The sequence below is a fragment of the Leucopleurus acutus genome (assembly GCF_964270905.1).
Source record: "Leucopleurus acutus genome assembly, chromosome: 4".
Classification (NCBI taxonomy): domain Eukaryota; kingdom Metazoa; phylum Chordata; class Mammalia; order Artiodactyla; family Delphinidae; genus Leucopleurus; species Leucopleurus acutus.
This window is the reverse complement of record NC_139146.1, coordinates 56,642,466-56,665,933: the sequence shown is the minus strand read 5'-3', so window position 1 is coordinate 56,665,933 and position 23,468 is coordinate 56,642,466. Positions and strand designations below refer to the sequence as shown.

General features: G+C 34.9%; 1 protein-coding gene across 3 annotated transcripts in view; it reads right to left on the bottom strand.

The window, feature by feature from the left end:
- The window catches only part of PCDH7 (protocadherin 7), a gene marked incomplete at its 3' end in the record, with an annotated part of 405,888 nt that overhangs the window by 173,752 nt on the left and 208,668 nt on the right, over window positions 1-23,468 (bottom strand). Inside the window, exon 3 of one of the 3 annotated variants that reach the window (XM_082838603.1) lies at window positions 15,547-15,635. The exons of the other annotated variants lie outside the window; for them this stretch is intronic. Within the exon in view, the coding sequence (XP_082694729.1) occupies window positions 15,547-15,635 (89 nt within the window). Of the gene's footprint in view, window positions 1-15,546; window positions 15,636-23,468 lie in introns of those variants that run through there. 3 annotated transcript variants of the gene reach the window in all.

Below are 23,468 nucleotides of genomic sequence, written 5' to 3'. Positions count from 1 at the left end.
CAAGAATACAAAAGGGCAAAATATTTAACACGACTATCTCCAGCTGGCAAGTTTTGTACTTTCTTCTCTTTAATTTCTCTCAGTGCTGATGTAGAACTAGGAATAAACCTAATTTGCATGGAAGGATTCAACAGCATGAGGTAACATCTCTCATGAGGGATAAATGCTTAGAATTTTGAAGATTTTCTGCTTTGCATGACTGATGAAAGGTGATGTGATATCATGTGATGTATAGAGGGAAGAGCTTCAGGAAAAAGCAGAAGCTTGATAAAATATTCTAGTCAAACATATTTAAAATAAAATTATTTTGATAACAGTGATTCAATGCATGTTGAAAAGGCTGAAAAAATAAATTTATGTTTTCCCAAAAATTAGCCACTAATTTTAAAGATGTCGTCCTATATAATTAGAATTAAGGAAATACAGATTATTTAATCAATTCATATATCTGCTGATCCAATTACTTCATTTCCCAGTTGTGAGTCAGGATCATCAAACATAAATTTACATTGCAAAAAATACCTATCATTTTTTATTATTCTACATAAACTCATATATAATTAGAATATAAATGACTGTATCTTAAAGACCACCTACCAAATATACCACACTAGGACTGCAAATCATTAAAATACAAACCAACAGAAACTAAGACTTTTTGTATTTAAAATAACTGGATGTAAGCTAATGAACATATATTCATTTCTTATGGATTCCGGAGAATGCCTTGAGTTTTTTGTGTGAAAAACCATGGCATAATTATGAATTAAAAACTAAGCACTCAAGGGCTTCCCTGGTGGCGCAGTGGTTGAGAGTCCGCCTGCCGATGCAGGGGACACGGGTTCGTGCCCCGGTCCGGGAGGATCCCACATGCCGCGGAGCGGCTGGGCCCGTGAGCCACGGCCGCTGAGCCTGCGCTTCCGCATGAATTGCCTGAGTGAGGGAAAATACTTGTTGAACAATTTCAGTTTAGTCTACTATATGCTGGTCCTCACAGTACTGCCCTTTTGTTGTCCAAAACTCTGAAACTCCACATCTTCTGCTGCCATTTCTGCCTACCCCAGGGAGGTAAGAAAAGAAGTACATGTGAGGTTTTCATATGCAAAGATATAAAAAGTGAAATGCAATAAGTCCCCAAATAAATATAACTATTGCCACTGAAGGAACTTAATACACCCTGTCATTTCCCCATGGCAAACTAAAGCTGTGAATGAGACGTTCCCCAAAGAAAATTAACTCTGAGGCACAGGGTAGACTCTGCTTTACAACATTATTGGGATAAGATAATATGCAGATCATTTAATGTTAGTTGAAAATAGAGTATTTCTTATAAAGCCAAAATACATGCATTTATTGAAGATACATCAAGGGAGCAAGATAAGACATAAGTGTTTGAAACTGAAAGGTAATATGTTTGTGTCTAATATATTGTAGAATTTGTCCTGGAATGGTTTATCCATGTAAAAATATGGCCTCTCTGAGACTGTCATGATCCATAAGACTCAGGGTGATCTTCTGAATTAAGCCTGGTTCACAAAGTTCAGGAAGGTTTTAACTCACATCAAAATTTTCCTAGAGCTGAAAAATTATTTTGGAAATGAGAAAAAGGGGTAGCTTGCTTGGTTGTGCTGTTTTTTTCTTTTTCTCCTTTCTGACATTCTATTCAGATTTGCCAGGTATCATAAACTCTAAAAGGCACTACATATTTATACACCACTTTACTATCTGTGAAGTGTAACAAATGTAGGAATATCCAGCCACTCCATTTGTAATGAAATAGAAAAAAAAAGGATAAAAACAATATAAGCAACAGATTAAATTCTATAAATTCACTCTAGCACCTAGCACAGGATTGAGCACAAAGAAGGTATTCTCTATTATTAATTGTTAGATGGAATTAATTACCACTATTTTTCTAAAGGTGCATTATATTGCAACAGCGCAAATGTATTATTTGGCCTTAAACAATCACCAAGAATTGGGAAAATTTCATCATTTAGAGATTCCCAATATTGAGGAAGCATATATACAAAAACTGAGAAAATAATATTATCCAGGAAAAGCACCTTACCAAAGTTAGAAAGGAATATTTAATCTCCGATGACTTTTAAGCCTCAAAACATATGCTTAGTCAACATATGGCATGCTATTTTATACTTGGAAACCTTATTTTTGATTGACTAGATTTAGACCAAAAGCCAGAGGAATCAGTGAGTCAGTCCTTATCAGATCATCCTGATTATAGCTACCATTAGCCAAGGTTTGTGTTTCATATGATGGTTTCAACAGTGGACCAAGGCATATCTCTTCTGCATTTCTCACCCTGTCAACAGCTGTAAACTTCCTATTATTGGGAAATACCTGTAATGTTAACTGTTAAAAGAACCTTGGCTGATTAGAACACTGATGATAATACAACTTAGTCTTCAGGCTTCTAACTTTCATGGTGGAAGCCCAGCTGAGCTGTTATCACTTCAGCAGAAATAATGAACAAATCAAACAGCTATAGAGATAGATACTAATATTAAGCCAAGACTCTCACATCAATCTCATGGCTCTTGAACGAATGACTTATGTAGAATGACTACACTTAACTGACCACCTTTCTACCTCCACTGGAAACACACACGTGTGAGTACACAAACACATGCACACACACATACACACATCTTAGAGCTTTTTAGTATTTGGGGGGCTAATAGTTTAAGAAAATAATGCCTTAGGCTGTCCAACGTGAGCAAGAGTAGCTGATGACCCTTGATACAGATCTGTGGTGCTGTATAATTCCCTTATTACAATGCCAGTTATACTTTCTGAATTTCAATCTATTACAGAGACATCTGTTTATTAACATTTTTAAAATTGTAGATATCCCTGTTTTAGGACCTTAATAGTCTTTCATATACAAGAAGGAATTCAACTCAAATAGTTTCCTCCGAGACCAACTCAATTCGTTCATAAACTAATGTGCATTTGTTCGACTGAATTCTGCTGTTCCTAATATCAAGCTCAGAAGAGGTGCGCTGAATAAATGTGAGTGTTGATTAAGGAAAGGGAAAGGCAGATTACCAACATTACTTTGTGGGTAGAGAGGTGAGTGAGGGAGATTAGTTATGTCAGAGGAAATGTTTTAAAGTTATTAAAACAAAATTTGAAATAACACCCTATGGGCATGTTCTGTTTGAACAAAGCAGCAGTAGACAGCTTATTCATATCTGCAAGACAGGTGAGTTGATTTGGTTCTGTTTGAGGCAAGAAGATGGCAGTAAAAACAATGAGATGGTACCAGGTCAAGAACCCAATAGATAAGTTTTATGCAAGCATGGTCCATGTCAATTGACAACACTCATGTGTGATGAGCAATCACCAAGATGACACTTTCAAATAACAAGAACAATACGTGGAGGAGGTAGGGGGGAGCTGTGGTTTTGGTAGACTTAGATATGTTTCAATCATAATAAAACCATGACGAGTTGTCAAGTTTTTATAATACATTTTTATAAGCTACTTTAAATCATTTTTGAATAAGATAAAATATGAATGGAAATACTTTAAAAGTGTTATTAAGAATATAGTTAATATTTTATAAATGTTCCCAAGAAATAATAAATGACTGCATTCGTATGGCAAGAGAAGATCTGTTGAAAGAAAATAGTCTGCCTAGAACATCTATAAACCCATATATTTTCATTTCAATGTAAAATAACAACTATGCCTTCTTTTTTCTTAATTCAGATATTTAAGTCACCTAGACTCTTTAATGGAATGAACTCTAATTAAAATTTTCTGTATTCAAAATGAGATCTAACTCAGGTTACTCAGATTAAAACATTTAAAAAATAAATATTATTTCCCTTTCCCTCAACTCAGTAGAGATATTTTTGGTCTCATGTATAGTCTTACTACTATTTTCTCATTTTATATTGTGTAAAAATCATGTGACTATAACTGAAGTTCACATGAAAAATGAAGGAGGCCCCCTTAGCAGCCAAAGTTGATTTTCATCAATCAATAACAGCCAGAGAATCCTGGGACAGAAAATAAGATGCACAAGGTAAATGATATTTTAATTAACTCTTATTTGAGAATGAGCAGTTCTCACATAATTTTCAGTCTCATGTTTACATTTTTTCTGTTTATCTCTATTTGGAAATTATTTGTAGCCCAACAATTTCTACACTTGATTCATCTTCTTTTATCCTGCAATAAGCAATCACATGTGTAAAGATTGTTCCTCTAATATTCAGCACGAAACTTATCCTGTAATTTCTTCACCAGATCTCTACTGTGACCATTGTGTAAGTGTTCTCTAGAAGATTAACCCCCAAAAGTAGCTATGCCCGAGGAGTTCTGCCTACAGTTAGCAGTAGGAAGTAGTGGTGCAGGGCAGCATTCTGCTCATTAATAAACTGACTGGCTTCCTGGGGTCTGCATAGTTCCCTGTTACATGACCTAGCTGCTGCCAATTCTCATTTTCCAATTCATTCCTGAGAGCATTTCTCTAAGCCCACCTACATAGAAACTCCTTTTTTAACTGTGAAGTTCTCTATTATATCCATACTCTATGCCCTCTCTACTTGGATGCAGCATTTCCAAATGCATTGAGGGATTGACACATTTATTAAACAGTAGAAAATGTTTCCTTCTTTCCTTCCTTCCTTCCCCACTCCTTTTCTATTTGACACCATCCGTAGGGTATCATGCCTACATGAGCTATTGGGAGCTTGACGTATGTTACTATGTTATTATTTTACAGGTGAGAAATAGAACATGGAGTGGTTAGACTGTCTATCATATTTAGTAGCTGACAATTCAGTGTAAATGCTTTGCCCTGACAGCCAATCACTCATTAAGTCTATCTATGTTCCCTTTCATCTAGGACTTGTGCAAAATAAAATGGAAGCTCTCAACTATTTATTCAAAGTAAAAGAGAGAAATAAGTTAATAACCACTTACTAAAATAGATTGAAGACATTACAGTTTAAGTGTATGTCTTAAGTGTATGACACTTAGACTTTGCAGTTTAAGTCTAAAAGTTTCATTATCAACAAAGTAAATCCTTACGTGCCAGGGTACTAGGCAGGCAAGTAACCCACAAACACTTGAACATCAATTTAATGCCATCAGACTTCTGGAAGAATAAGCAATATACACATTTTACTTATAATTATAATGTTCATGAAACTATAGAAAAATACTTTCATATAAACTACAGCCATGCCAAAGTATACGCCATAACACTTAATATAGTTTATGTTTTCCTTTATCAAAAATGCTCAGTAACTAGTAGTTCTGATGTTTAATTCTACTTTTTTCCTAAAAATGTATAACTCATCTAATAAGACAAAATAATTTATATCTTTGACATTTAGACTTTATGAGAGTCCTGAAAATAATTCATCATTTTAATTACTAATGGTGCTTTTATATCACACATTTCCTTGTAGTAAACTACTCCAAAATCTCACAGTTATTTATAATAAATCTTTGCCTTAAAAATATCTTTATATTGCTAAAATGCTCCTTTTAGTGCCCCTCAATTTATAAGCAAAATTCAAAAACATAATCATTCTCATTATTTAATCTCATAAATAAACTACAATTGGAGGTAAAAGCTAAACATATAGCATCACTGGAATGTCCAATAAATGACATTTTTGGAAAATGTTAGTGATACTGATACAAAGCTGTAGATGATTCATTACTTTCTTAAACTTTCTGAACCATCTAATTTTGCTAATATAGTGCTTTGAGCTTCACACTATTGAAACAATTAGCAGGCTCCCCCACCATTACAAAAATGTAACAAACATTTAAATAATTGATATCTCCTTGAACTACTCTTCAATTTATTTACTGGTTACATTACAATTAAATGGCTAGCAAATATATTAGACTCTTTAAAAGAAAAATATATTATTTTGTTTGGAAAAATTATTAAAACTTAGTAAAATACTTTTATGGTTTATCTGTTCATGACTCATTTTTTTTCTTAAAAATTTATTCTTAAATTGGTAATGAGATAATCTGATTTTTGTCTTTTGCCAGTCACTATTTTAATTGTAGCAATGGTTTATTATAGGAAAATTTTGGTCTACTTTTTGTTGATTAAATTAAATAAAGATTAAAATTCTCTCATAAAAAAAAGCTATATCCTTAAAGTCCTGCAATGCCCCATAATCATTTATTTCATTTGTAAACCATTTCACTTCCAGATTGAATTAATCCAATTTGGTAAAATATTGTTACAACTTTAAACACAAATAACAAATGTCAGTGAGGATATGGAGAAACGGAAGCCTCAGATACTATTGGTGGGAAGGTAAATTGGTGCAGCCACTGTGGAAAACAGTATGGAGGTTTCTCAAAAAACTAAAAATACAACTACCATATGACCCAGCAATTCCAATATTGGGTATATACCTGAAAAGAACAAAAACACTATATGAAAAGATACATGCACCCTAATGTTCATAGCAACATTATTTACAATTGCCAAGGTATGGAAGCAACCTAAGTGTCCATCAACAGATGAATGGATAAAGAAGATGTGGTACATATATACAGTGGAATATTACTCAGCCATAAAAAAGAATGAAATTTTGCCATTTGCAGCAACACAGATGGACCTAGAGATTATCATACTAAGTGAAGTAAGTCATAGACAGAAAGACAAATATTATATGATATCACTTATATGTTGAATCTAAAAAATACAACAAACTAATAAATAAAACAAAAAAGAAACAGGGGCTTCCCTGGTGGCGCAGTGGTTGAGAGTCCGCCTGCCAATACAGGGGACACGGGTTCGTGCCCCAGTCCGGGAAGATCCCACATGCCGCGGAGCGGCTAGGCCTGTGAGCCATGGCCGCTGAGCCTGCGTGTCCGGAGCCTGTGCTCCGCAACGGGAGAGGCCCGCGTATCGCAAAAAAAAAAAAAAAAAAGAAAAGAAAAGAAACAGATTCACAGATATAGAGAACAAACTAGTGGTTAATAGTGGGGCGAGGGAAGGGGGAGGGGCAATAGAGGGGTAGGGGAAAAAGGAAGGGCTATTATAGGATTATATGAAATCATGTGTCTGGAACTTGGGAAAATTGTAAAGCACTATAGAATTCAAAGACTCTTTCATTCAATTATATATATATCATTAGAACTTTAAAGTGCTTGGCCAAAAATACATGAAGATTTTTTTTCTCATAACTTACACCAAACTCTTCTTAAAACTAAAAGAGACTTGTTAAAAGGAGAATTTTGTTACATAAAATATATTTCATTTTCTAAAGTTATTCTTTAAATCCAAAAGTAATAAATTGTAGTTTTACACACACATGGATATATTTCTTTTGTGATATATAATAACCTGATACCACTATTAGGGCAACCTAATTGGTCATAAGTAGATTCTGTATTCTTTGATATGTATTTGATAGGTTGCTATGTTTACATAACGCTCATATATCCCTGACATATATTCTGGAAAAGTGAAAAGAGACTATCGATCCAGTTAACCATATGAGACATCTAAAAAGGCACTCTCTTGAGCAGGCCTGGCACAGTACTATTGATTTCCTTCCTCCCTCACTCTTACTTGCCCGCATTCTTAGTCCACCTGCTTGTCTTTTCATGCAACAAACAAATTAACTATAAGTTAAGCAGATTTAAAAAAAACTGTAACTTCCTACTTCACTTATTCTTTCCATGCACATGTACTTTGTTCTGCCTATTTTTAATCTATCTTCCCTCTCTTTACTTTCTCATAGAGCTACCCTCTAATCATCACACTTCAGCATATATTTTCAGTCTCTGAGGCATAACCACATTTTTCTTAAGCGCAAGTGTTGCAAAACATCACCAAGTGATTTGATTCCTCACTCCTATTGAAATGAAAACTATTTGGATATTTTCCCCTAACCTAGTGATCCAGCAGAGTTTGCAATAAAGCAAATTAATGGATTAGTTGAAAGTTACCTTTCCATTTATTTCCATGATAAAATTAGAACTTTAGTCCCCTGGAAGAAAATGTCTATGGATATATACTAAAAGATACTTACTATTCAAATCCTACCTAATTCACATATTTAAAGACATATAATATACAATGTCTTTTTAATAATCAGTTCAGAAATAAGAAAAAAGTCATTGATAGTATCACGCTTTATTGGGAAATCCGTTTAAAATAAATGATCCAAAACACCTCTGGAAAGCCATCAGCCTTACCAAGCTCATTTTTTTGTTCTGAATTATAAATTCAGAAATCAGTAAACCTTTAGCATTATGGCCAAGTTTTCCATTATCCTCACAAAAGTGGCATAACTTCTAAATTAGATCTACATTTCTTTGTTGTTTTAAAAATATTTTCCTGCATTTTCTTCATTACTTGAACACATTGGCTTATCATGGTATTACACGTAACAAAGATCACAAAGAATTAAAATCCTGAGTAACATGCATTATGGTGTCTAAGGACATTTTTCCCCCTGTCAATTAGCCAATATCCTATTACGAGCAGCTAATGTGCCTGTGTTAACAATTCTCTTTATAATCGGATGTTCTATTTATTTAATTGATGCCTGTTGTCCTGATTAGAGTGGACAGGCAAGCTTAAATAATGATAGTTGAGTCTTGTTAAGGCTTACGATTGGAATCTTTGGTAACTTGCTCTGCTTTATTTGCTGTAAACTCTGGGGGTGTTGCATACTGTGGTGTCCCCAGCCACAAGGTGGTGGTGATAAGGTCATATGAGGCAACTCCTAATTTTAAGTTGGAATATATCTTTGACTGGTTTCACTTCTGGAAAAAATTGTTAGTCGATTACAAAGCATGTTTGTAATGTCAAGCTTTGCAGAAGGATGCCAACTTCCATGCCCCTCCAGACTACATTACCTAGTGTTTTTCTGATTCTTATGAATAAAATTGTTTGCTTTCCTATTCATTCTGCTGATTCCAGATAAGCAGTGAATCCAAGGACACAAAAGAAAGTGTCAACTCACCAAGATCTGTACTTTTAAGCACGCTACTGCAGTAAATTTGGTTACCCCTGGACTGTGATTCAGAAAATCTGGAGCACAGCTCTCTCACGAACTTAATGACCTTGAAAAAGTTACTCTTTTCATTAACTAGATTTCAAAATGACAAATTTTCAGATAAAACAATTTCTTCCAGATAAAATAATTTATGATTCTATGTGAATGCTTTATATTCCACTCTTTAATAAGTTGAAAACAGTCAATCATTAAATTACTTTTGCAAGTTGTCTTTATTACGACTTTGCTATAGTCAGTTTCACTGCAATAGAGAAATAACATTCAAAACGAGGACAGAGTTGTGTCTCCAGATGCAAAAGAAGTGATGGTTCCACAAATGAAAATTAGCGACTTTGTCTTCAGAAGGGTAGTCTTAGTAAGATAAAAGAGCTTCACTAGAACACTGTAGAATTGGCTAAAAATTAGACGACTTATGTTAAAAATTCTCAATACTCAGTCCAATGAAATCTTTGAGAATTATGTCACCAGATTCCAGTACAGAATTATCGCTATTATGTCTGTTGATTACCATAGAATCACAGACCTTTAGTGTTGGAATCCATTTTGTCTAACTTGTTATCTTATGAATGAATCCCTTTAATAATGACTTTGAGAAATTATCATGCAACCTAAGCTTTGATATCTTCAGTGATAAAGATTTCAGAATACAGACTAGTCTATGGAGCAGATTTTGTTGAGCATTTCTTAAGATAATACATTTTTTTCCTTATAAGGAAGTAATTTTCTACCATTTACACCTGCTAGCATTCATTCTGTCTCCAGGAATCACAAAGAATGAGTCAAATCCTTTGTCTCTCTCTGCATTAAAGTGCTTCAAATATCTTTTAAATGACTGTCCTCTCCTCCACCTGTCTTCCTCAGCACATCAAACATTTTCTTGGATTTACATATTTATAAAAGCACACAAAAAAGGAAAAAATATAGCAGCTTAAGTGATAACAATCAATAAACTTTTTTTTTAATTAGAAGCCTTCTTAGAAATTGTGTAAGAAGCCTATAACATAAATGCTAATTGATCACATGATCACAGCAATCCATGCCACAGAGTCAAAGGAAGTTCTCAGAATCCTTCTCAAGAGAAAACTCCAGAAAGAAAAATAGTTCAACACCTGCTATCACTAAAGATAACATCCCTGCTCTACCTTGGTTTCCATATTATACAGATGAGGAAACCATGCTCCAGGGAGGTTAAATATCATTTATTGGAAAACCTAGACCAAACCCCCAATTTCTAAAATTCCTTGTCTTCCATACTCCATAGAAAATTGAAAGTTACTTTAAAGATCAGTTTTAGTTAAATCCCTCATTTTGGTGAAATAAGTGAGGTTTTGAGATGTTAAGTGATTAATCTGTACCTCCTGCATTTAACTCCCATCTTTCTAAAATATTAAAAGAAATTTTAAAATGTTAAATTATATATGTGCACATAGTATATACATCTTCTATAGCACTGATGGACAAAGCACATATAGGTTTTCTGTTATTTTGAGAATATTGCCTAAGACTCATATATAGCCAAATATAAAAAGGGTATTACTGGGCTTCCCTGGTGGCGCAGTGGTTGAGAGTCCACCTGCCGATGCAGGGGACACGGGTTCGTGCCCCAGTCCGGGAAGATCCCACATGCCGCGGAGCAGCTAAGCCCGTGAGCCATAGCTGCTGAGCCTGCGCGTCCGGAGCCTGTGCTCCGAAACGGGAGAGGTCACAACAGTGAGAGGCCTGCGTACCGCAAAAAAAAAAAAGGGTATTACTTTGGGAATTGAGGGAGCCTACAAACACTGAGTATGAAAGAGAAAGAATTTATGTAGGCACTGGAGCTTTTGAGACTATAAAGTCAAGCACTATAATAACCGTATGGAAGACGTTCATTAAGATTATATAGGTTCATAATATATGAAGCACATTGAAAATTAAAATCTTGGGTAGGGTCAGGGAAAAGTAGTGTGGCATAAAAAGTATTCTCTGCCAGCAAATTGATTAAATTTCCCAGTTCTAGAAAAGGCCATATATTCTGTGTAGGCACTCACTGAAAAGCAGATGTGCACGGCTTTTGAGAGAGTGCCATAATCTACTTATAAATAGGACTCACCAAGGGACATTGGTAGCAATTTGGCATTAAGAAAGAGTTCACATACATGAAGAATTTACTTTGTGGTAACTTTTATTGAGGAAAGTCCATATCTGACAGGGCAGCCTTTATATATCTTTCAATCTTATTTTGCTCTATTTTGACCTCCATGTAACATAGTGTTATATGCAAGCACATATTTCGTCACTAAAGTCAATAATTTGCATTGAGAAAATAGTTTTTGTTTTTGTTTTTTTGTCTTTTTTTTTTTTTTTGCGGTACACGGGCCTCTCACTGTTGTGGCCTCTCCCGTTGCAGAGCACAGGCTCCGGATGCGCAGGCTCAGCGGCCATGGCTCACGGGGCCCAGCCGCTCCACGGCATGTGGGATCTTCCCGGACCAGGACACGAACCCGCGTCCCCAGCATCGGCAGGCGGACTCTCAACCACTGCGCCACCAGGGAAGCCCGAGAAAATAGTTTTTGTTTTGTTCTGCTTTTGTTTTGTTTTCCTTTTACTTCCACTGATATTATCCATGTAAGGATATGTATTTTTTTGTACCAAATTTGTTAGAACGGTGAATGGGCATCTCAAAGAAAAACTCATATCAGGCACCAACTCAAACTAAAATATTTATTCAATTAAGAAATAAAAAGTAGACACAAAATTCTTTTACTTTCATCAAACACTATTTTTTAATTCATTCATTTTTTTCATTCATTTTTATTGCATACTTGAACTTATTTTATTTATATATTATACTATATACTAGCCAAGCCATACCTTTATTCTGTACAAATTCAGATCAAAGCTACATGCAGTTTTTTTTTTTTTTTTTTTTTTTTTACATGCAGTTTTAAACTGCACTTCCTTTTTTCCCCCTGAAGTTATTTAAGTGGATTTTCTGGGTTCTTCATACTGAACAAATATAAGCATATAAACCGAGGGAGCCCATCATGAATTCCTTGTTCTTTTGATAAAGTATTTTGCACTAAATGAGAATAACCAGAATGCTAGAAGTATCTGCGATCAAGTAACATAGAACAGTTAGGAAAACTTGGGCTATAAACCAGAAAAAGAGAGAGAGAGAGAGAGAGAGAGAGAGAGACATTATATAGCTAGACATTAGGATACAGTATCTGAATTTAGGTCATGGAAGTACTTTCATTTGGAGAAGGAATAGAACTTATTTTGTGTTTTCCCAATGGGAAAATTCAGGATAAATGGATTCAAGATATGGGAAGGCAGAATTTGATAAGAAATATAAGAAAAAGCTGAAAAGTTAAACATGTCCTCAAATAAAGTGAGCCACCTCTGGATTTTTTGTCACTGGAATCATTTGAGCAGAGATTAGTGATTCTTATGATGTTGCTGAGGGATGCATGAACAATCTAAGACTTGATTGGTTGGACCATAATCTCTCTACCAACTCTTAAAATTCCATGACTAATTCAGCAAATATTCATTCTATGCTCCAGGCACTCCACATAAAGAAAAATAGAAACAAAATGATCCTTATATTCACAGGGCTAACAGACTGGTTAATTCTAAGATTATCTTGGTAGAAAGTGGGGAGAGGAGGGTATTTTGACTTGTATCCTAATATTCCATCAAGGTCTGCTCAATTGTACCCTCTAAGTACAACTCTTTTAGTTCTAAGTACATAGCTCCAAGTTAATGCTTAAGTGCTTATCTTGCTCTCAAAAGCACTGTTTGCACAAAAAAAAGTCCTAGAAAAATATAGTGTACACAAGGTAACGTATCTTAACTCCCGTTTCTCTTTCCAGCCACTTTACCTCAAAGGCTTTTCTAAGAATAACGGAAACATGAACTCATAAATAAAGTCCTTTTTCTCTACCTGCATTGATTTTTTCCCCCTCCAAGTTTTATTTCGTATTCTCTTAAATTTCTTTTAGTGTCCGTGGTTTTCAATATCTTTCCTTCAATTTTTTATTGCTTTTCAATTTATTCATTTTCCTAAAATCTTTTTGTTTCTATTTTCTCAACGATTTTTCTTTTCTTTCTTGGTTTATCCTCTTTTCCTCATCTAATTTTACTTCTCCATTTCTTTCTTTTCTTGTATGGTAAACGACTCTTTTCTTATATGGTGCATATTTCCTTTATTTCCCTGTAATGTAAAAAAAGTGTTTCTCTGATAATCTTCCCTCAAAACTTTGGAACATTTTGGTTGAATTTCCTGCTTTCCATGTGAGATATAAGTATATCTGTGCTTCTTTTCTTACCACTAGATTTGATAAATTTTATAAAATTTAAATGATCTTTTTTCTGTGTTTTTAATTATTTTATACTTACTTGGTTTTTAATTGCAGGTCCTAAAATTAGGGGGAGATAATGACTGATTTCTTATGATACAATTTATTAAGTCATCTGTGAATCTAATAATAGTTAAGAGCCACAAGCTAAGGGGAATAAAAACAGAGTAGAGGAAAGTGTGGATGAGAGGAAGGGTACATACAAGGGTGAAAAGGATGAATGATTTCTTTTGAAAAATTCATTCATTTGCTCAGCATTTAGTGAGTAACAAACACTGTGGACATAGAAGAGTTCATAAAGGATAAGATGGAATCATAGAAACTCAGAGTTGAACATGAATGAGAATCCTAGCTTTGCTTGGGAGGAATCAGGAGATACTACATAAGGCACATGACACTTCAGTCAATTCTGAGTGATTTTGGCCACTTCAGGTTCCTCCAAGCCTCATTTTTTATCAATTAAATATGAATAATAATAATTTCTAACTCTATGTTCCTTAGTATGGATGAATTAAGAAAGTGGAGATTATTAAGTTTATTTACATTGTGCCCGACACACAGTAAACCCTCTGTATGTGTTTGCTGTTATTATTGTTGTGAGTTTTCCAAACAGACCTGGGGAAAGTGCTCTCCAGATGGAAAGACCCAACAATGCAAAGGTCTGTGGACAGGAAAGATTATTTATAGCCATTGAGAAAGATGGGGAGTCCAGATTACAGTGTACATCAGGGTAAAGGTATAAAATATGGACTAGAAATGTAGGTAGAAATGGGATCATGAAGGCCAGCCAATGATTTCAGAGCTTTTTGGAGTAAGAGGCCATGCATTCCTGAATGAAGATTAATGCTCCAGCCTTTAATGGTTAATGGTAGCATCAGTGAAAATGCCTATAAATCAAAAGCATTTGCTTTGTTTATGTACACAAACAAGTCTTAATTTTGCTACTATTTTAAGTAATACCACAAATAGTGCTGCCACACACTTGCCCACCTATAGACACAATCACTGTTTTTTTTTTTTAAGACATCTGCCAATAATCTTCCTAGCCCAAAGGTAGTGTTCTAGTTACATGTCTCATAGATCTGGATGATCACAAGGATGTAATTCAGAGCCTGACACATCCTCAAAACAAGCCCCTACAGGAGCTGGGAGGACCAGTTCCGCTAGTGAAAAATGAAATTAAGAAGGTGGGTGTTTCTCTGTGATGACTTAGTATTTATGTTTTATAGGTTATGACTCTGCTGTTGTTTGAGCCCTGCGGGCCTAGCTCCTTTCAAAATGTAGCAGCCTGAATGAGGTAATCTTGGGACTGCTGAAAGAAATAGTGCCCCCCACCTCCCTCAAATGCCACCAGCTGAATTGACAAAAGAAAGTTTTGAGGAAAGCGATTAGCATATGTTCAGCTCTGACATCTGGATGACATCGATTTGTATTTAGATTCACTTGAACTGGCTCATACCTAATTTTCTATAACCAGATCAATAAGCATTATAATTAATGTACATACAGTTTTGTGTAATGCTTTTGAAAATTCAAATGCTATAATAATTGAATTTTGAGTTAAAATTCACAAAGCATTTCCATTTTACACTTTTCAAAGATATGTTATATAAAAATTATTTGTATAACATTGAAAGAGGCTTTGTTTTTTTTTTTTTTTTTGCGGTACGTGGGCCTCTCACTGTTGTGGCCTCTCCCGTTGCGGAGCACAGGCTCCAGACACATAGGCTCAGCCGCCATGGCTCACGGGCCCAGCCGCTCCGCGGCATGTGGGATCTTCCCGCAACGGGGCACGAAACCGTGTCCCCTGCATCGGCAGGCGGACTCTCAACCACTGCGCCACCAGGGAAGCCCACAAGGTCCATTTTATTCCTGTCGAATCAGGTGAGGAAACTGCATAGCACCTTTCTCTGAAAATGATATAATTAATTCTTCTGTACTCCTCTACATTTAAAAAGTATTCTGCAACTGTGCAGCGAATTCTGAAATGCATAGCATGCTGAAATATGTAAAGATATACTCAGGTTGAGTTATTTTTCTGTATCAGTAGGCTCTGTGTAGGTGGGTAAATGAGTCTTCTCAATATAAAAGAGATAGACTATTAATGGAGAACGCAGAAGAGGGGCACTGCACTGATTCATGGGAACCACCATACCTGTTCATTAATGGAGAGGCCTTAACAGCACTCTTCTTCCATGCGTCTTGCCATGAGGAAAGGGGAGGAAGGGAAAGGTAGTGATGGCAGCAACACCTGGGGAAGGGAGATGGGGAAATTTGTAAAGGGAAAATCAGCAGCCCCTACACAATGGTGTCCATCCATAGACCTTGCCAATAAAACAATTTCCAAAAACCCTAAGCTTGTTTTCTTTCTTTTAAAAAAAAATCTAGATAAATTTCAAAGATAATTTAAACAAATTAGGTATTTCTAACAGCGTTAATCTGAACACTCTCCAACTATCATCTTCCAAGTCTAGGGCACGGGGGCTGCTACAAGTAACGAACTACCATCTATTTCTCACTTTTCAACTGGGTAGTTTAAGGCAGGCCATTTTTCTATAGGTATAGTTGTTGTTGTTGTTGTTTACAACAGATTTAAGAAAAAAAACTATTGGATAAACAAAACCAAATGTATATGTATTTTTCCCCAAACACACAGTAGGATTATTAACATTTATTTGTTCTGCCTCCATCTAATTGACATACATCTAATTGCTCACAATGCATCTTCCTTTTTACGTTCTCCTAAGGGTATGTAGTTTTGATATCAAAACGGCTTCAACTTGTTGATTTAACAAAAAAAGAATTAGATTTGTAGAATCCCTATATACTGCAAGAGGTTAAACTAATAAAAGTTGCAAAAAGTTTTGTGTTTTAATTATATTTTTGTAGACATGGTTTAATCTGGACTATATGTAATTTTTTAAAAGTAAGTATATAGAATTATATGGAAAGAGAGTGAAAAATTTTAATAAAAAGTTGACGATGATACTAAATGATTTGAATTTTAATAGTGATTAACTGCTTTTATAAATCAATATAGGAGATAATACCACACCTGAAAACCAAATACTGCTACAAATATTGCTCTAAGTATTTGTTTTTAAAGAAATCTTTAACTTTGTATGCTTTTATTTAAATACAAACTTTATATGAAAAATGATATTTTTACACTATTTAGAGAAGCTTTTAGACATACTGGAGATAAACTGATTGAAATATGCATATTTTATGAAGAAGAGGTATTCCCCTGTGGTGGGGGACATTGTAAGGGGGAAGGTTATGCATTTGTGGAGGCAGGGGGCACGCGGGAAACCTCTGTACCTTCCTCTCCATTGTTTTGTGAACCAAAACTGTTCTAAAAAAAATACAGTCAATTTTTTTTAAGTACTGTAAAGTTGAAAGGTAGGAGAGATTAGTTTTTTGTGTGAAAAATAAAATGTTTTTGACCCCTCACACCAATACATTTCTTAGTGTAATATTTATAGAAGGGCTGGGACATTCTTGAATTTCTCCCTAAAGACAGGGATTTTTGTGAATACATGTTTGCATTCTTGTTTCTGAATGTGATTCTAACCTTTACTCCTGATGTTTAGGAAAGCAGCTATCACAAAGATCTTTGGGGTTTGAAGCATGATAATCCTCTTGGTTTTGCCTTAATCCTGTTTAGACAGGATGTCTCAAAACTTTCCAGTTTCTCAACTCCTCTGGTCTTTGACACACTGCTTGCTATTAGCCATCATCTCTGTTTAAAATAACATATCCACTTAATGTTTAGGTAATAGTATTAGTCAGCCCTTGAGAAATTTGGAAGCTAATTGTTTATCATAAAAGATTAGCATCAAAGAATTCTGAAGGCACATGCAGTATCTAGGCCTGTTGAATTAAAATAAATGAGCTCAAAGTAGCGAACTTAATTTTTTTTTGTAGCCAACTTATATTTTATCTGATATGATTAAACACAATTTTTTGGTAGCTTTGCTTTTTTTTTATTATAAATTTTTAATTTTGTGTTTAATTTTAAAAATATTAACTGCCATTACACATAATATTTAAAAATTTAAATCTCCCTCCAAAATTAAAACCTACATATTCCAGTAATATCAAAGTAACAAAAATATAATTATTCCTACATTTAAATATTCCTAAGTGATTATTTGGGGATCAGCATTTTATCTTTGGAAGAATCAAGTGTGGGAATCTCCCAAGCCAGGAACAACAAAAAAGGAATCCTCATGCTCTTAATTTGTGGCAAAATACTTTAATCTAGCATGAAATACAGCATTTTTTTGTACATGAATCCTTAATACTGCAAGGATTTGATATATAGGAAATTCTTCCATTGATCTTAGGAAGAGTAGATTATTATGAGACAATATATTTGGAAATTAACACTGCACTGTGAAAGACACAAAAGTAACCAAAGGTGTACTTATGAGAAACTTTGGAAAATAAATATACACACACAAAACACAGATGATCACTAATAGTACAGCTTATCAAGATATAACAAGTAATAAAATTATTTTATAAATAGCTGAGTTTATAAATAACTAAAACAACATAGAATGGTAACTGAAAAGATTAAACTGAAATTTTCGAGTCATGAATTCATAGAGTGGACAATAGAACTTTGTAGATTAAGAGAAATAAAAGTGAAAGCTATTTTTTTTCATATTTAAAAGGTAGTGCTAGGATAACAAAATCATCTCCATTACTAAAGCGGTATTTGGTAGGAATATGGTTATAGACAATGTTATGAGGTTTCTGTTTTTGGAAAAATGTATGATAAAAGTAGAAATACCAATACTAAGATATTGTATATAAAGGCTGTGTGACTTAGTGAAATAAGCAGCACAGAGAACACAACATCGAGCTGTAATGCCAAAGAATAAGGCACAAGACTCGGTTCATATCCTCAAAAAATATAATCATTAGGTGGGGAACAAAAATAAGCATCGAACTTCATAGTGCTTGGAAGTTAAAGGTGAAGAGATAAGGGGATGAACTTTGAGAAGACAGATATGGACAAAGGATGAAAGAAAGAAACCGTTTGCAGAAAAGGAAGCTGACACAGCCTAATGCAATGTGGTGGGAAGGAGGTTGTTTAGTGCTGACAAGTCTGAAGTTAGTCAACCCAGAATAGATTGTATGGTGGGAGAAACAGAACACACCTTGATATGTAGAAGAGACACATCAAACTACATATAAAGAGGGAGATTAATTAGCCAGTGAAACTGCTGTTCTCTGCTTGATGTCCTTAAACCTTTATCAAAACCTGGCTTGTCTGGTATAAGGATATATGAGAAAAGGCCATTACCATACTGCATAAACATTCCTGATAACAGTAGTGTTTTTATCCTATTTGTAAGGTCCATCTTAAAAATACATTTTCTCAAACAATTAGAAAACTGATATTTTAGCTCTGGTTCTGACCCTAAAACTTTCCCTCAGTCTCTCACATTCATACCCAGGGCTTTTTTGAACACAGTCTAATATACTCCTCCTAGGGGGCCACATTCCAGGCAATAAATTGGTTCAATTTTTTCTCATTCTCCTTCTTGCTAAGAGTGGCTGGAAAGTTATCAAGAAGGACAATTTATTCATCTTAATGCTAGTGTCCATAGTGTGTCTAGGCAGGGCTGGAGAGTTTGGTGTTTCCTGCTAGCTCCTGCAGGACGGGGTTAAGATCTGCCCTGGTGGCAATAGGAAAAGAGGTGGAATCTGAAAAGCTTTGCAGAGGAAGGAATGCTACATGTTCTTTCTGCACTCAGGAAAACTGCTCCACTGCAGATATGACATGGCTCAATTAAGTTTTTGTTAAAGAGGAATGAACAGTATTGTTTTTAAGTATAAAATAAACAATCGTACAAACCCTGGGTAAGGTTATCAGTCAGCGCTTGAGTATTGAGACCACGAGGAGGAAAAAAACAGAAAATACAAGGGGAATGACATCATTGTGTAGGCAACACCTGAAGTTTTTTTTAATCAATAAAAATTATAACTGATTTAAGATGAAAGAATGATTATTAACCCTTTATTTAGTTCTCCTTAGTAAGTGGTGGGTTTCTAGTATCTTGCTTGGTATTTTACATTCCTAAGGTTTAAAAGTATAGATTGCTTAACTTAATGGCAATAAAAATCAGCTAAATAACAGTGTTTAATATTATCAACTACAAACTTTAGTAAAATAATTGTGTAATGAAGAAATCAGAAGATAATATTAAAGAGATTTAAGTGCAAACTTTTGTTACTAATACTGAATTATACATTTTTTTACATCTTTATTGGAGTATAATTGCTTTACAATGCTGTTAGTTTCTGCTTTATAACAAAGTGAATCAGTTATACATATACATATGTTCCCATATCTCTTCCCTCTTGCATCTCCCTCCCTCCCACCCTCCCTATCCCACCCCTCTAGGTGGTCACAAAGCACCGAGCTGATCTCCCTGTGCTATGCGGCTGCTTCCCACTAGCTATCCATTTTACGTTTGGTAGTGTATGCCATGGTAGTCCATGCCACTCTCTCGCTTTGTCACAGCTTACCCTTCCCCCTCCCCATAAGACACAGACCTACTAGAGAATGGACCTGAATTATACATTTTAATTAGGTTTGTATATGTAAATTTAAAGCGTGATATAATAATGCTAGTATATGACGTTTAAAATTTCTTAACTCAATAAAAGCATGAAATATTCTTTTGTTTTTTTCTCTTTAACTGAAGATGTTCATTAATTTTACTTAATATCACACACTACTTCCTAAAAATAAATTTTCATAATGACAAAGTATTGGCATATATAAATCTGGAGTTGTGATACGTTTTTCTAACAATTTCATTAAAATTTCAAGATTTAGTTTCATCAAAAACATTTTATAAAGCTTGTAGCAGGGCTTCCCTGGTGGTGCAGTGGTTGAGAATCTGCCTGCTAATGCGGGGGACACGGGTTCGTGCCCCAGTCTGGGAAGATCCCACATGCCGCGGAGCAACTAGGCCCGTGAGCCACAACTACTGAGCCTGCGTGTCTGGAGCTTGTGCTCTGCAACAAGAGAGGCCGCGACAGTGAGAGGCCCATGCACCGCGATGAAGAGTGGCCCCCGCTTGCCACAACTAGAGAAAGCCCTCGCACAGAAACGAAGACCCAACACAGCAAAAATTAATTAATTAATAAAACTCCTACCCCCAACATCTAAAAAGAAAAACAAAAAAGCTTCTAGCAAATCTATAATATTGCACTTTATTATTTTCAAATTTCTAATGTTTTACAAATCTGCTCTCTAAAAAAATCTCACAATTTATAGCTATAATAGCATGACCCACTGTGTCCTCCATACAAACTAATCGGCTACCTGAGTGCCTGCTTCAACATTGATTAATGTATTGAATAATGTTCACTTAGAGTTTTAATTTTAATTAATATATGATTTACTTGATTAATATAATTAATATTCTGAATTTAGTTTTCCCTAAAAAAACATATTTTAATGTGTTTTTTGCTCATTTTCTTCTTGACTTATAATTGTTTGAGTAAATTTATAAAACTATGTAAATCCTAAATCCTCACATAGTACATTTATAGTCTCTGCAACTAAAAGTTGTTATATCAATTTGATTATTCAGTTTTGTTCATCAAATATTTAAAGAGTGTTCAATCTGTGCTAGACACTGCTGTCACCAGCAGTACTTAACTATTTGTGTTTCAGGACTCCTCTAGCCACTTAAAAACTGTAGATGACTCAAAGTGCTTTTGTTTTTTTGTGGCGTATGTCATCATTGGTATTCATTATATTCAAAAATAAAATTGTCTAAAAATAATTAATTGTAAACATATTTGAAAATAGTCATAACAAAGTCATTTCATGCCTACATAAATAAAATATTTTTATGAAAAATGATGACCATACTTTCCAAAATCAAAAAAATAAGTGAGAAGAGTGACATTATGATATGTTCTAATACAGATGTGTGATATGCAAAGAGCTAAGCAGGAGAGGGTCAACATAGACTCCACAGAAGAGGTGATACTTGCAGTAAACTTAAGAAAGAATTTGCCAGCAGGACAGAGACAGAAGTGAAAGGGGTTAAGACCATTCCAGTGAAAGAAGGGCATGGCTAGACACAGTATGTTGTAATAGAAAGGATGTGAGTTTTTTGGTTTGACAGAGTTTCCTCAAACCCCATCTCAGCTATTTTGGCTGCATGGTTTTGAGCAAATCACCTAAGGTCTGTGAGCCTCCCTTTGCTCTCTTGTGAATAATAAAAGCTACATATTAAGAATGTCATGAGGATTAAGTGAGATGAAATATGTAAAGTATTTTCACATGTGGGAGTTAATTAGAACACTCAGTAATATATTGCGTTTTGTTGCATATTTAAGGAGAGTGAATTGGTTATCATGCTGAGAGCACGGAGTACCATGAGGTCGGGGTGGGGGGGGCGAGAATGGAAGTTATAAACAGCTGTGAAAAGGGCAGCAGTGAAGTAGAGTGGGTGGAGAGGTTAAAGATGACTATGAGCGATTTAAAAAACAGAAATACAGGGCTTCCCTGGTGGCGCAGTGGTTGAGAGTCCGCCTGCCGATGCAGGGGACACGGGTTCGTGCCCCGGTCCGGGAAGATCCCACATGCCACGGAGCGGCTGGGCCCGTGAGCCATGGCCGCTGGGCCTGCGCGTCCGGAGCCTGTGCTCCGCAACGGGAGAGGCCACAACAGTGAGAGGCCCGGGTACCGCCAAAAAAAAAAAAAAAAAGAAAGAAAACAGAAGTAACATAATATGAAATGAACTACCTTGGAAACTCCAAAGAGAATCACTTTACATGAAGATCTTAGCAAACCCATAGAAGAATCTTGATTTCCACCCAGCCTCATCCTATCCTCTCCCAGGAAAACATACAAACAAACTGCAATTTTAGAAAAACATATTCCAGTATCATCATAAATATAGAATGAATGTGTAAAAAAAATGGATGGTAAAAACTTAAGACAAATTTAACCATCTCTTATAGAGGTTTACTTGACATGAATCTCCCAGCTCTCTTTGAAATTAGACTTCAGTTACATTTTAGCAATGAATGAATAAATGAATATATAAATAAAAATATATTTTAATCCATATGAACAATGTATTAAGAATCTGAACTGGCAACTGTGATTTTTCAGCCTGGAATTGAGAATTAGGAGTCTCATAAAGTCTACTAATCAATGTCAACTTATCTAGAAAATACTTTTACTAAGAGTGTGGTACACAGAGAATGTTATGATTTTTCCCCATGCTGGTTTGTACCATCTAGAGTCTATCTTTGATCTTCAAGGCCTTCATGGATAGAATGCTAAAAACTATTTCCCAAACTGCAAACTATTTTCGGGTGATGCACCTTAGTTTTGACAATTAGGGCACAGAGGAAAAAAATACACTTAGTAGAGAAGCATGGTTTTAAAATGTAAAATAAACTTCATCAAGGCCCCAGGTTTCAAATTTTATAAAACACAATAAATATCCAGGTTCAGTGTACAAACACTGGCTGTAATAATACACCAATGACCGATAAGAACACTGTGAATTTTAGGTGAGAAAGTTTGCAATATTCTATGAAGAGTTTAGGATTAGCCTATTCCTTTTCTTACAAAGTATGTTTTATACTAATCCATCATTTTGGCTGATTTCTCCACCACTACAATTCAACCCACACTAAGTTATCAGAAGAGCAAGCAAAGAAAATAAAGCATTAAAGCCAAAGTAATAATGGAAATTATGGTTGGACCTTGGACCCAGAAAATATTAATTTATTCTTTAATTAATTCAGCTTAATAAATAAATAAATACAGCATTTTATTCCACCCAATGCACATGCAAATAATTATAGAAATTATTTTCAAGATAATTTTGTTGTAAAAAAATTTATATATTGTTAAAAATGTAACCAAGCTTTTCACTTTATAATTTCTTATATCCTGACTTTATAAATATGAATAGTAAAGCTCTGTATCCAAATAGACAGTGTCTAACTCCATGTAGCACTCATTATCCAGGACTTACAAATGACTGTACTAATAACTGAAATTAAACATGACATGAAAAATTTT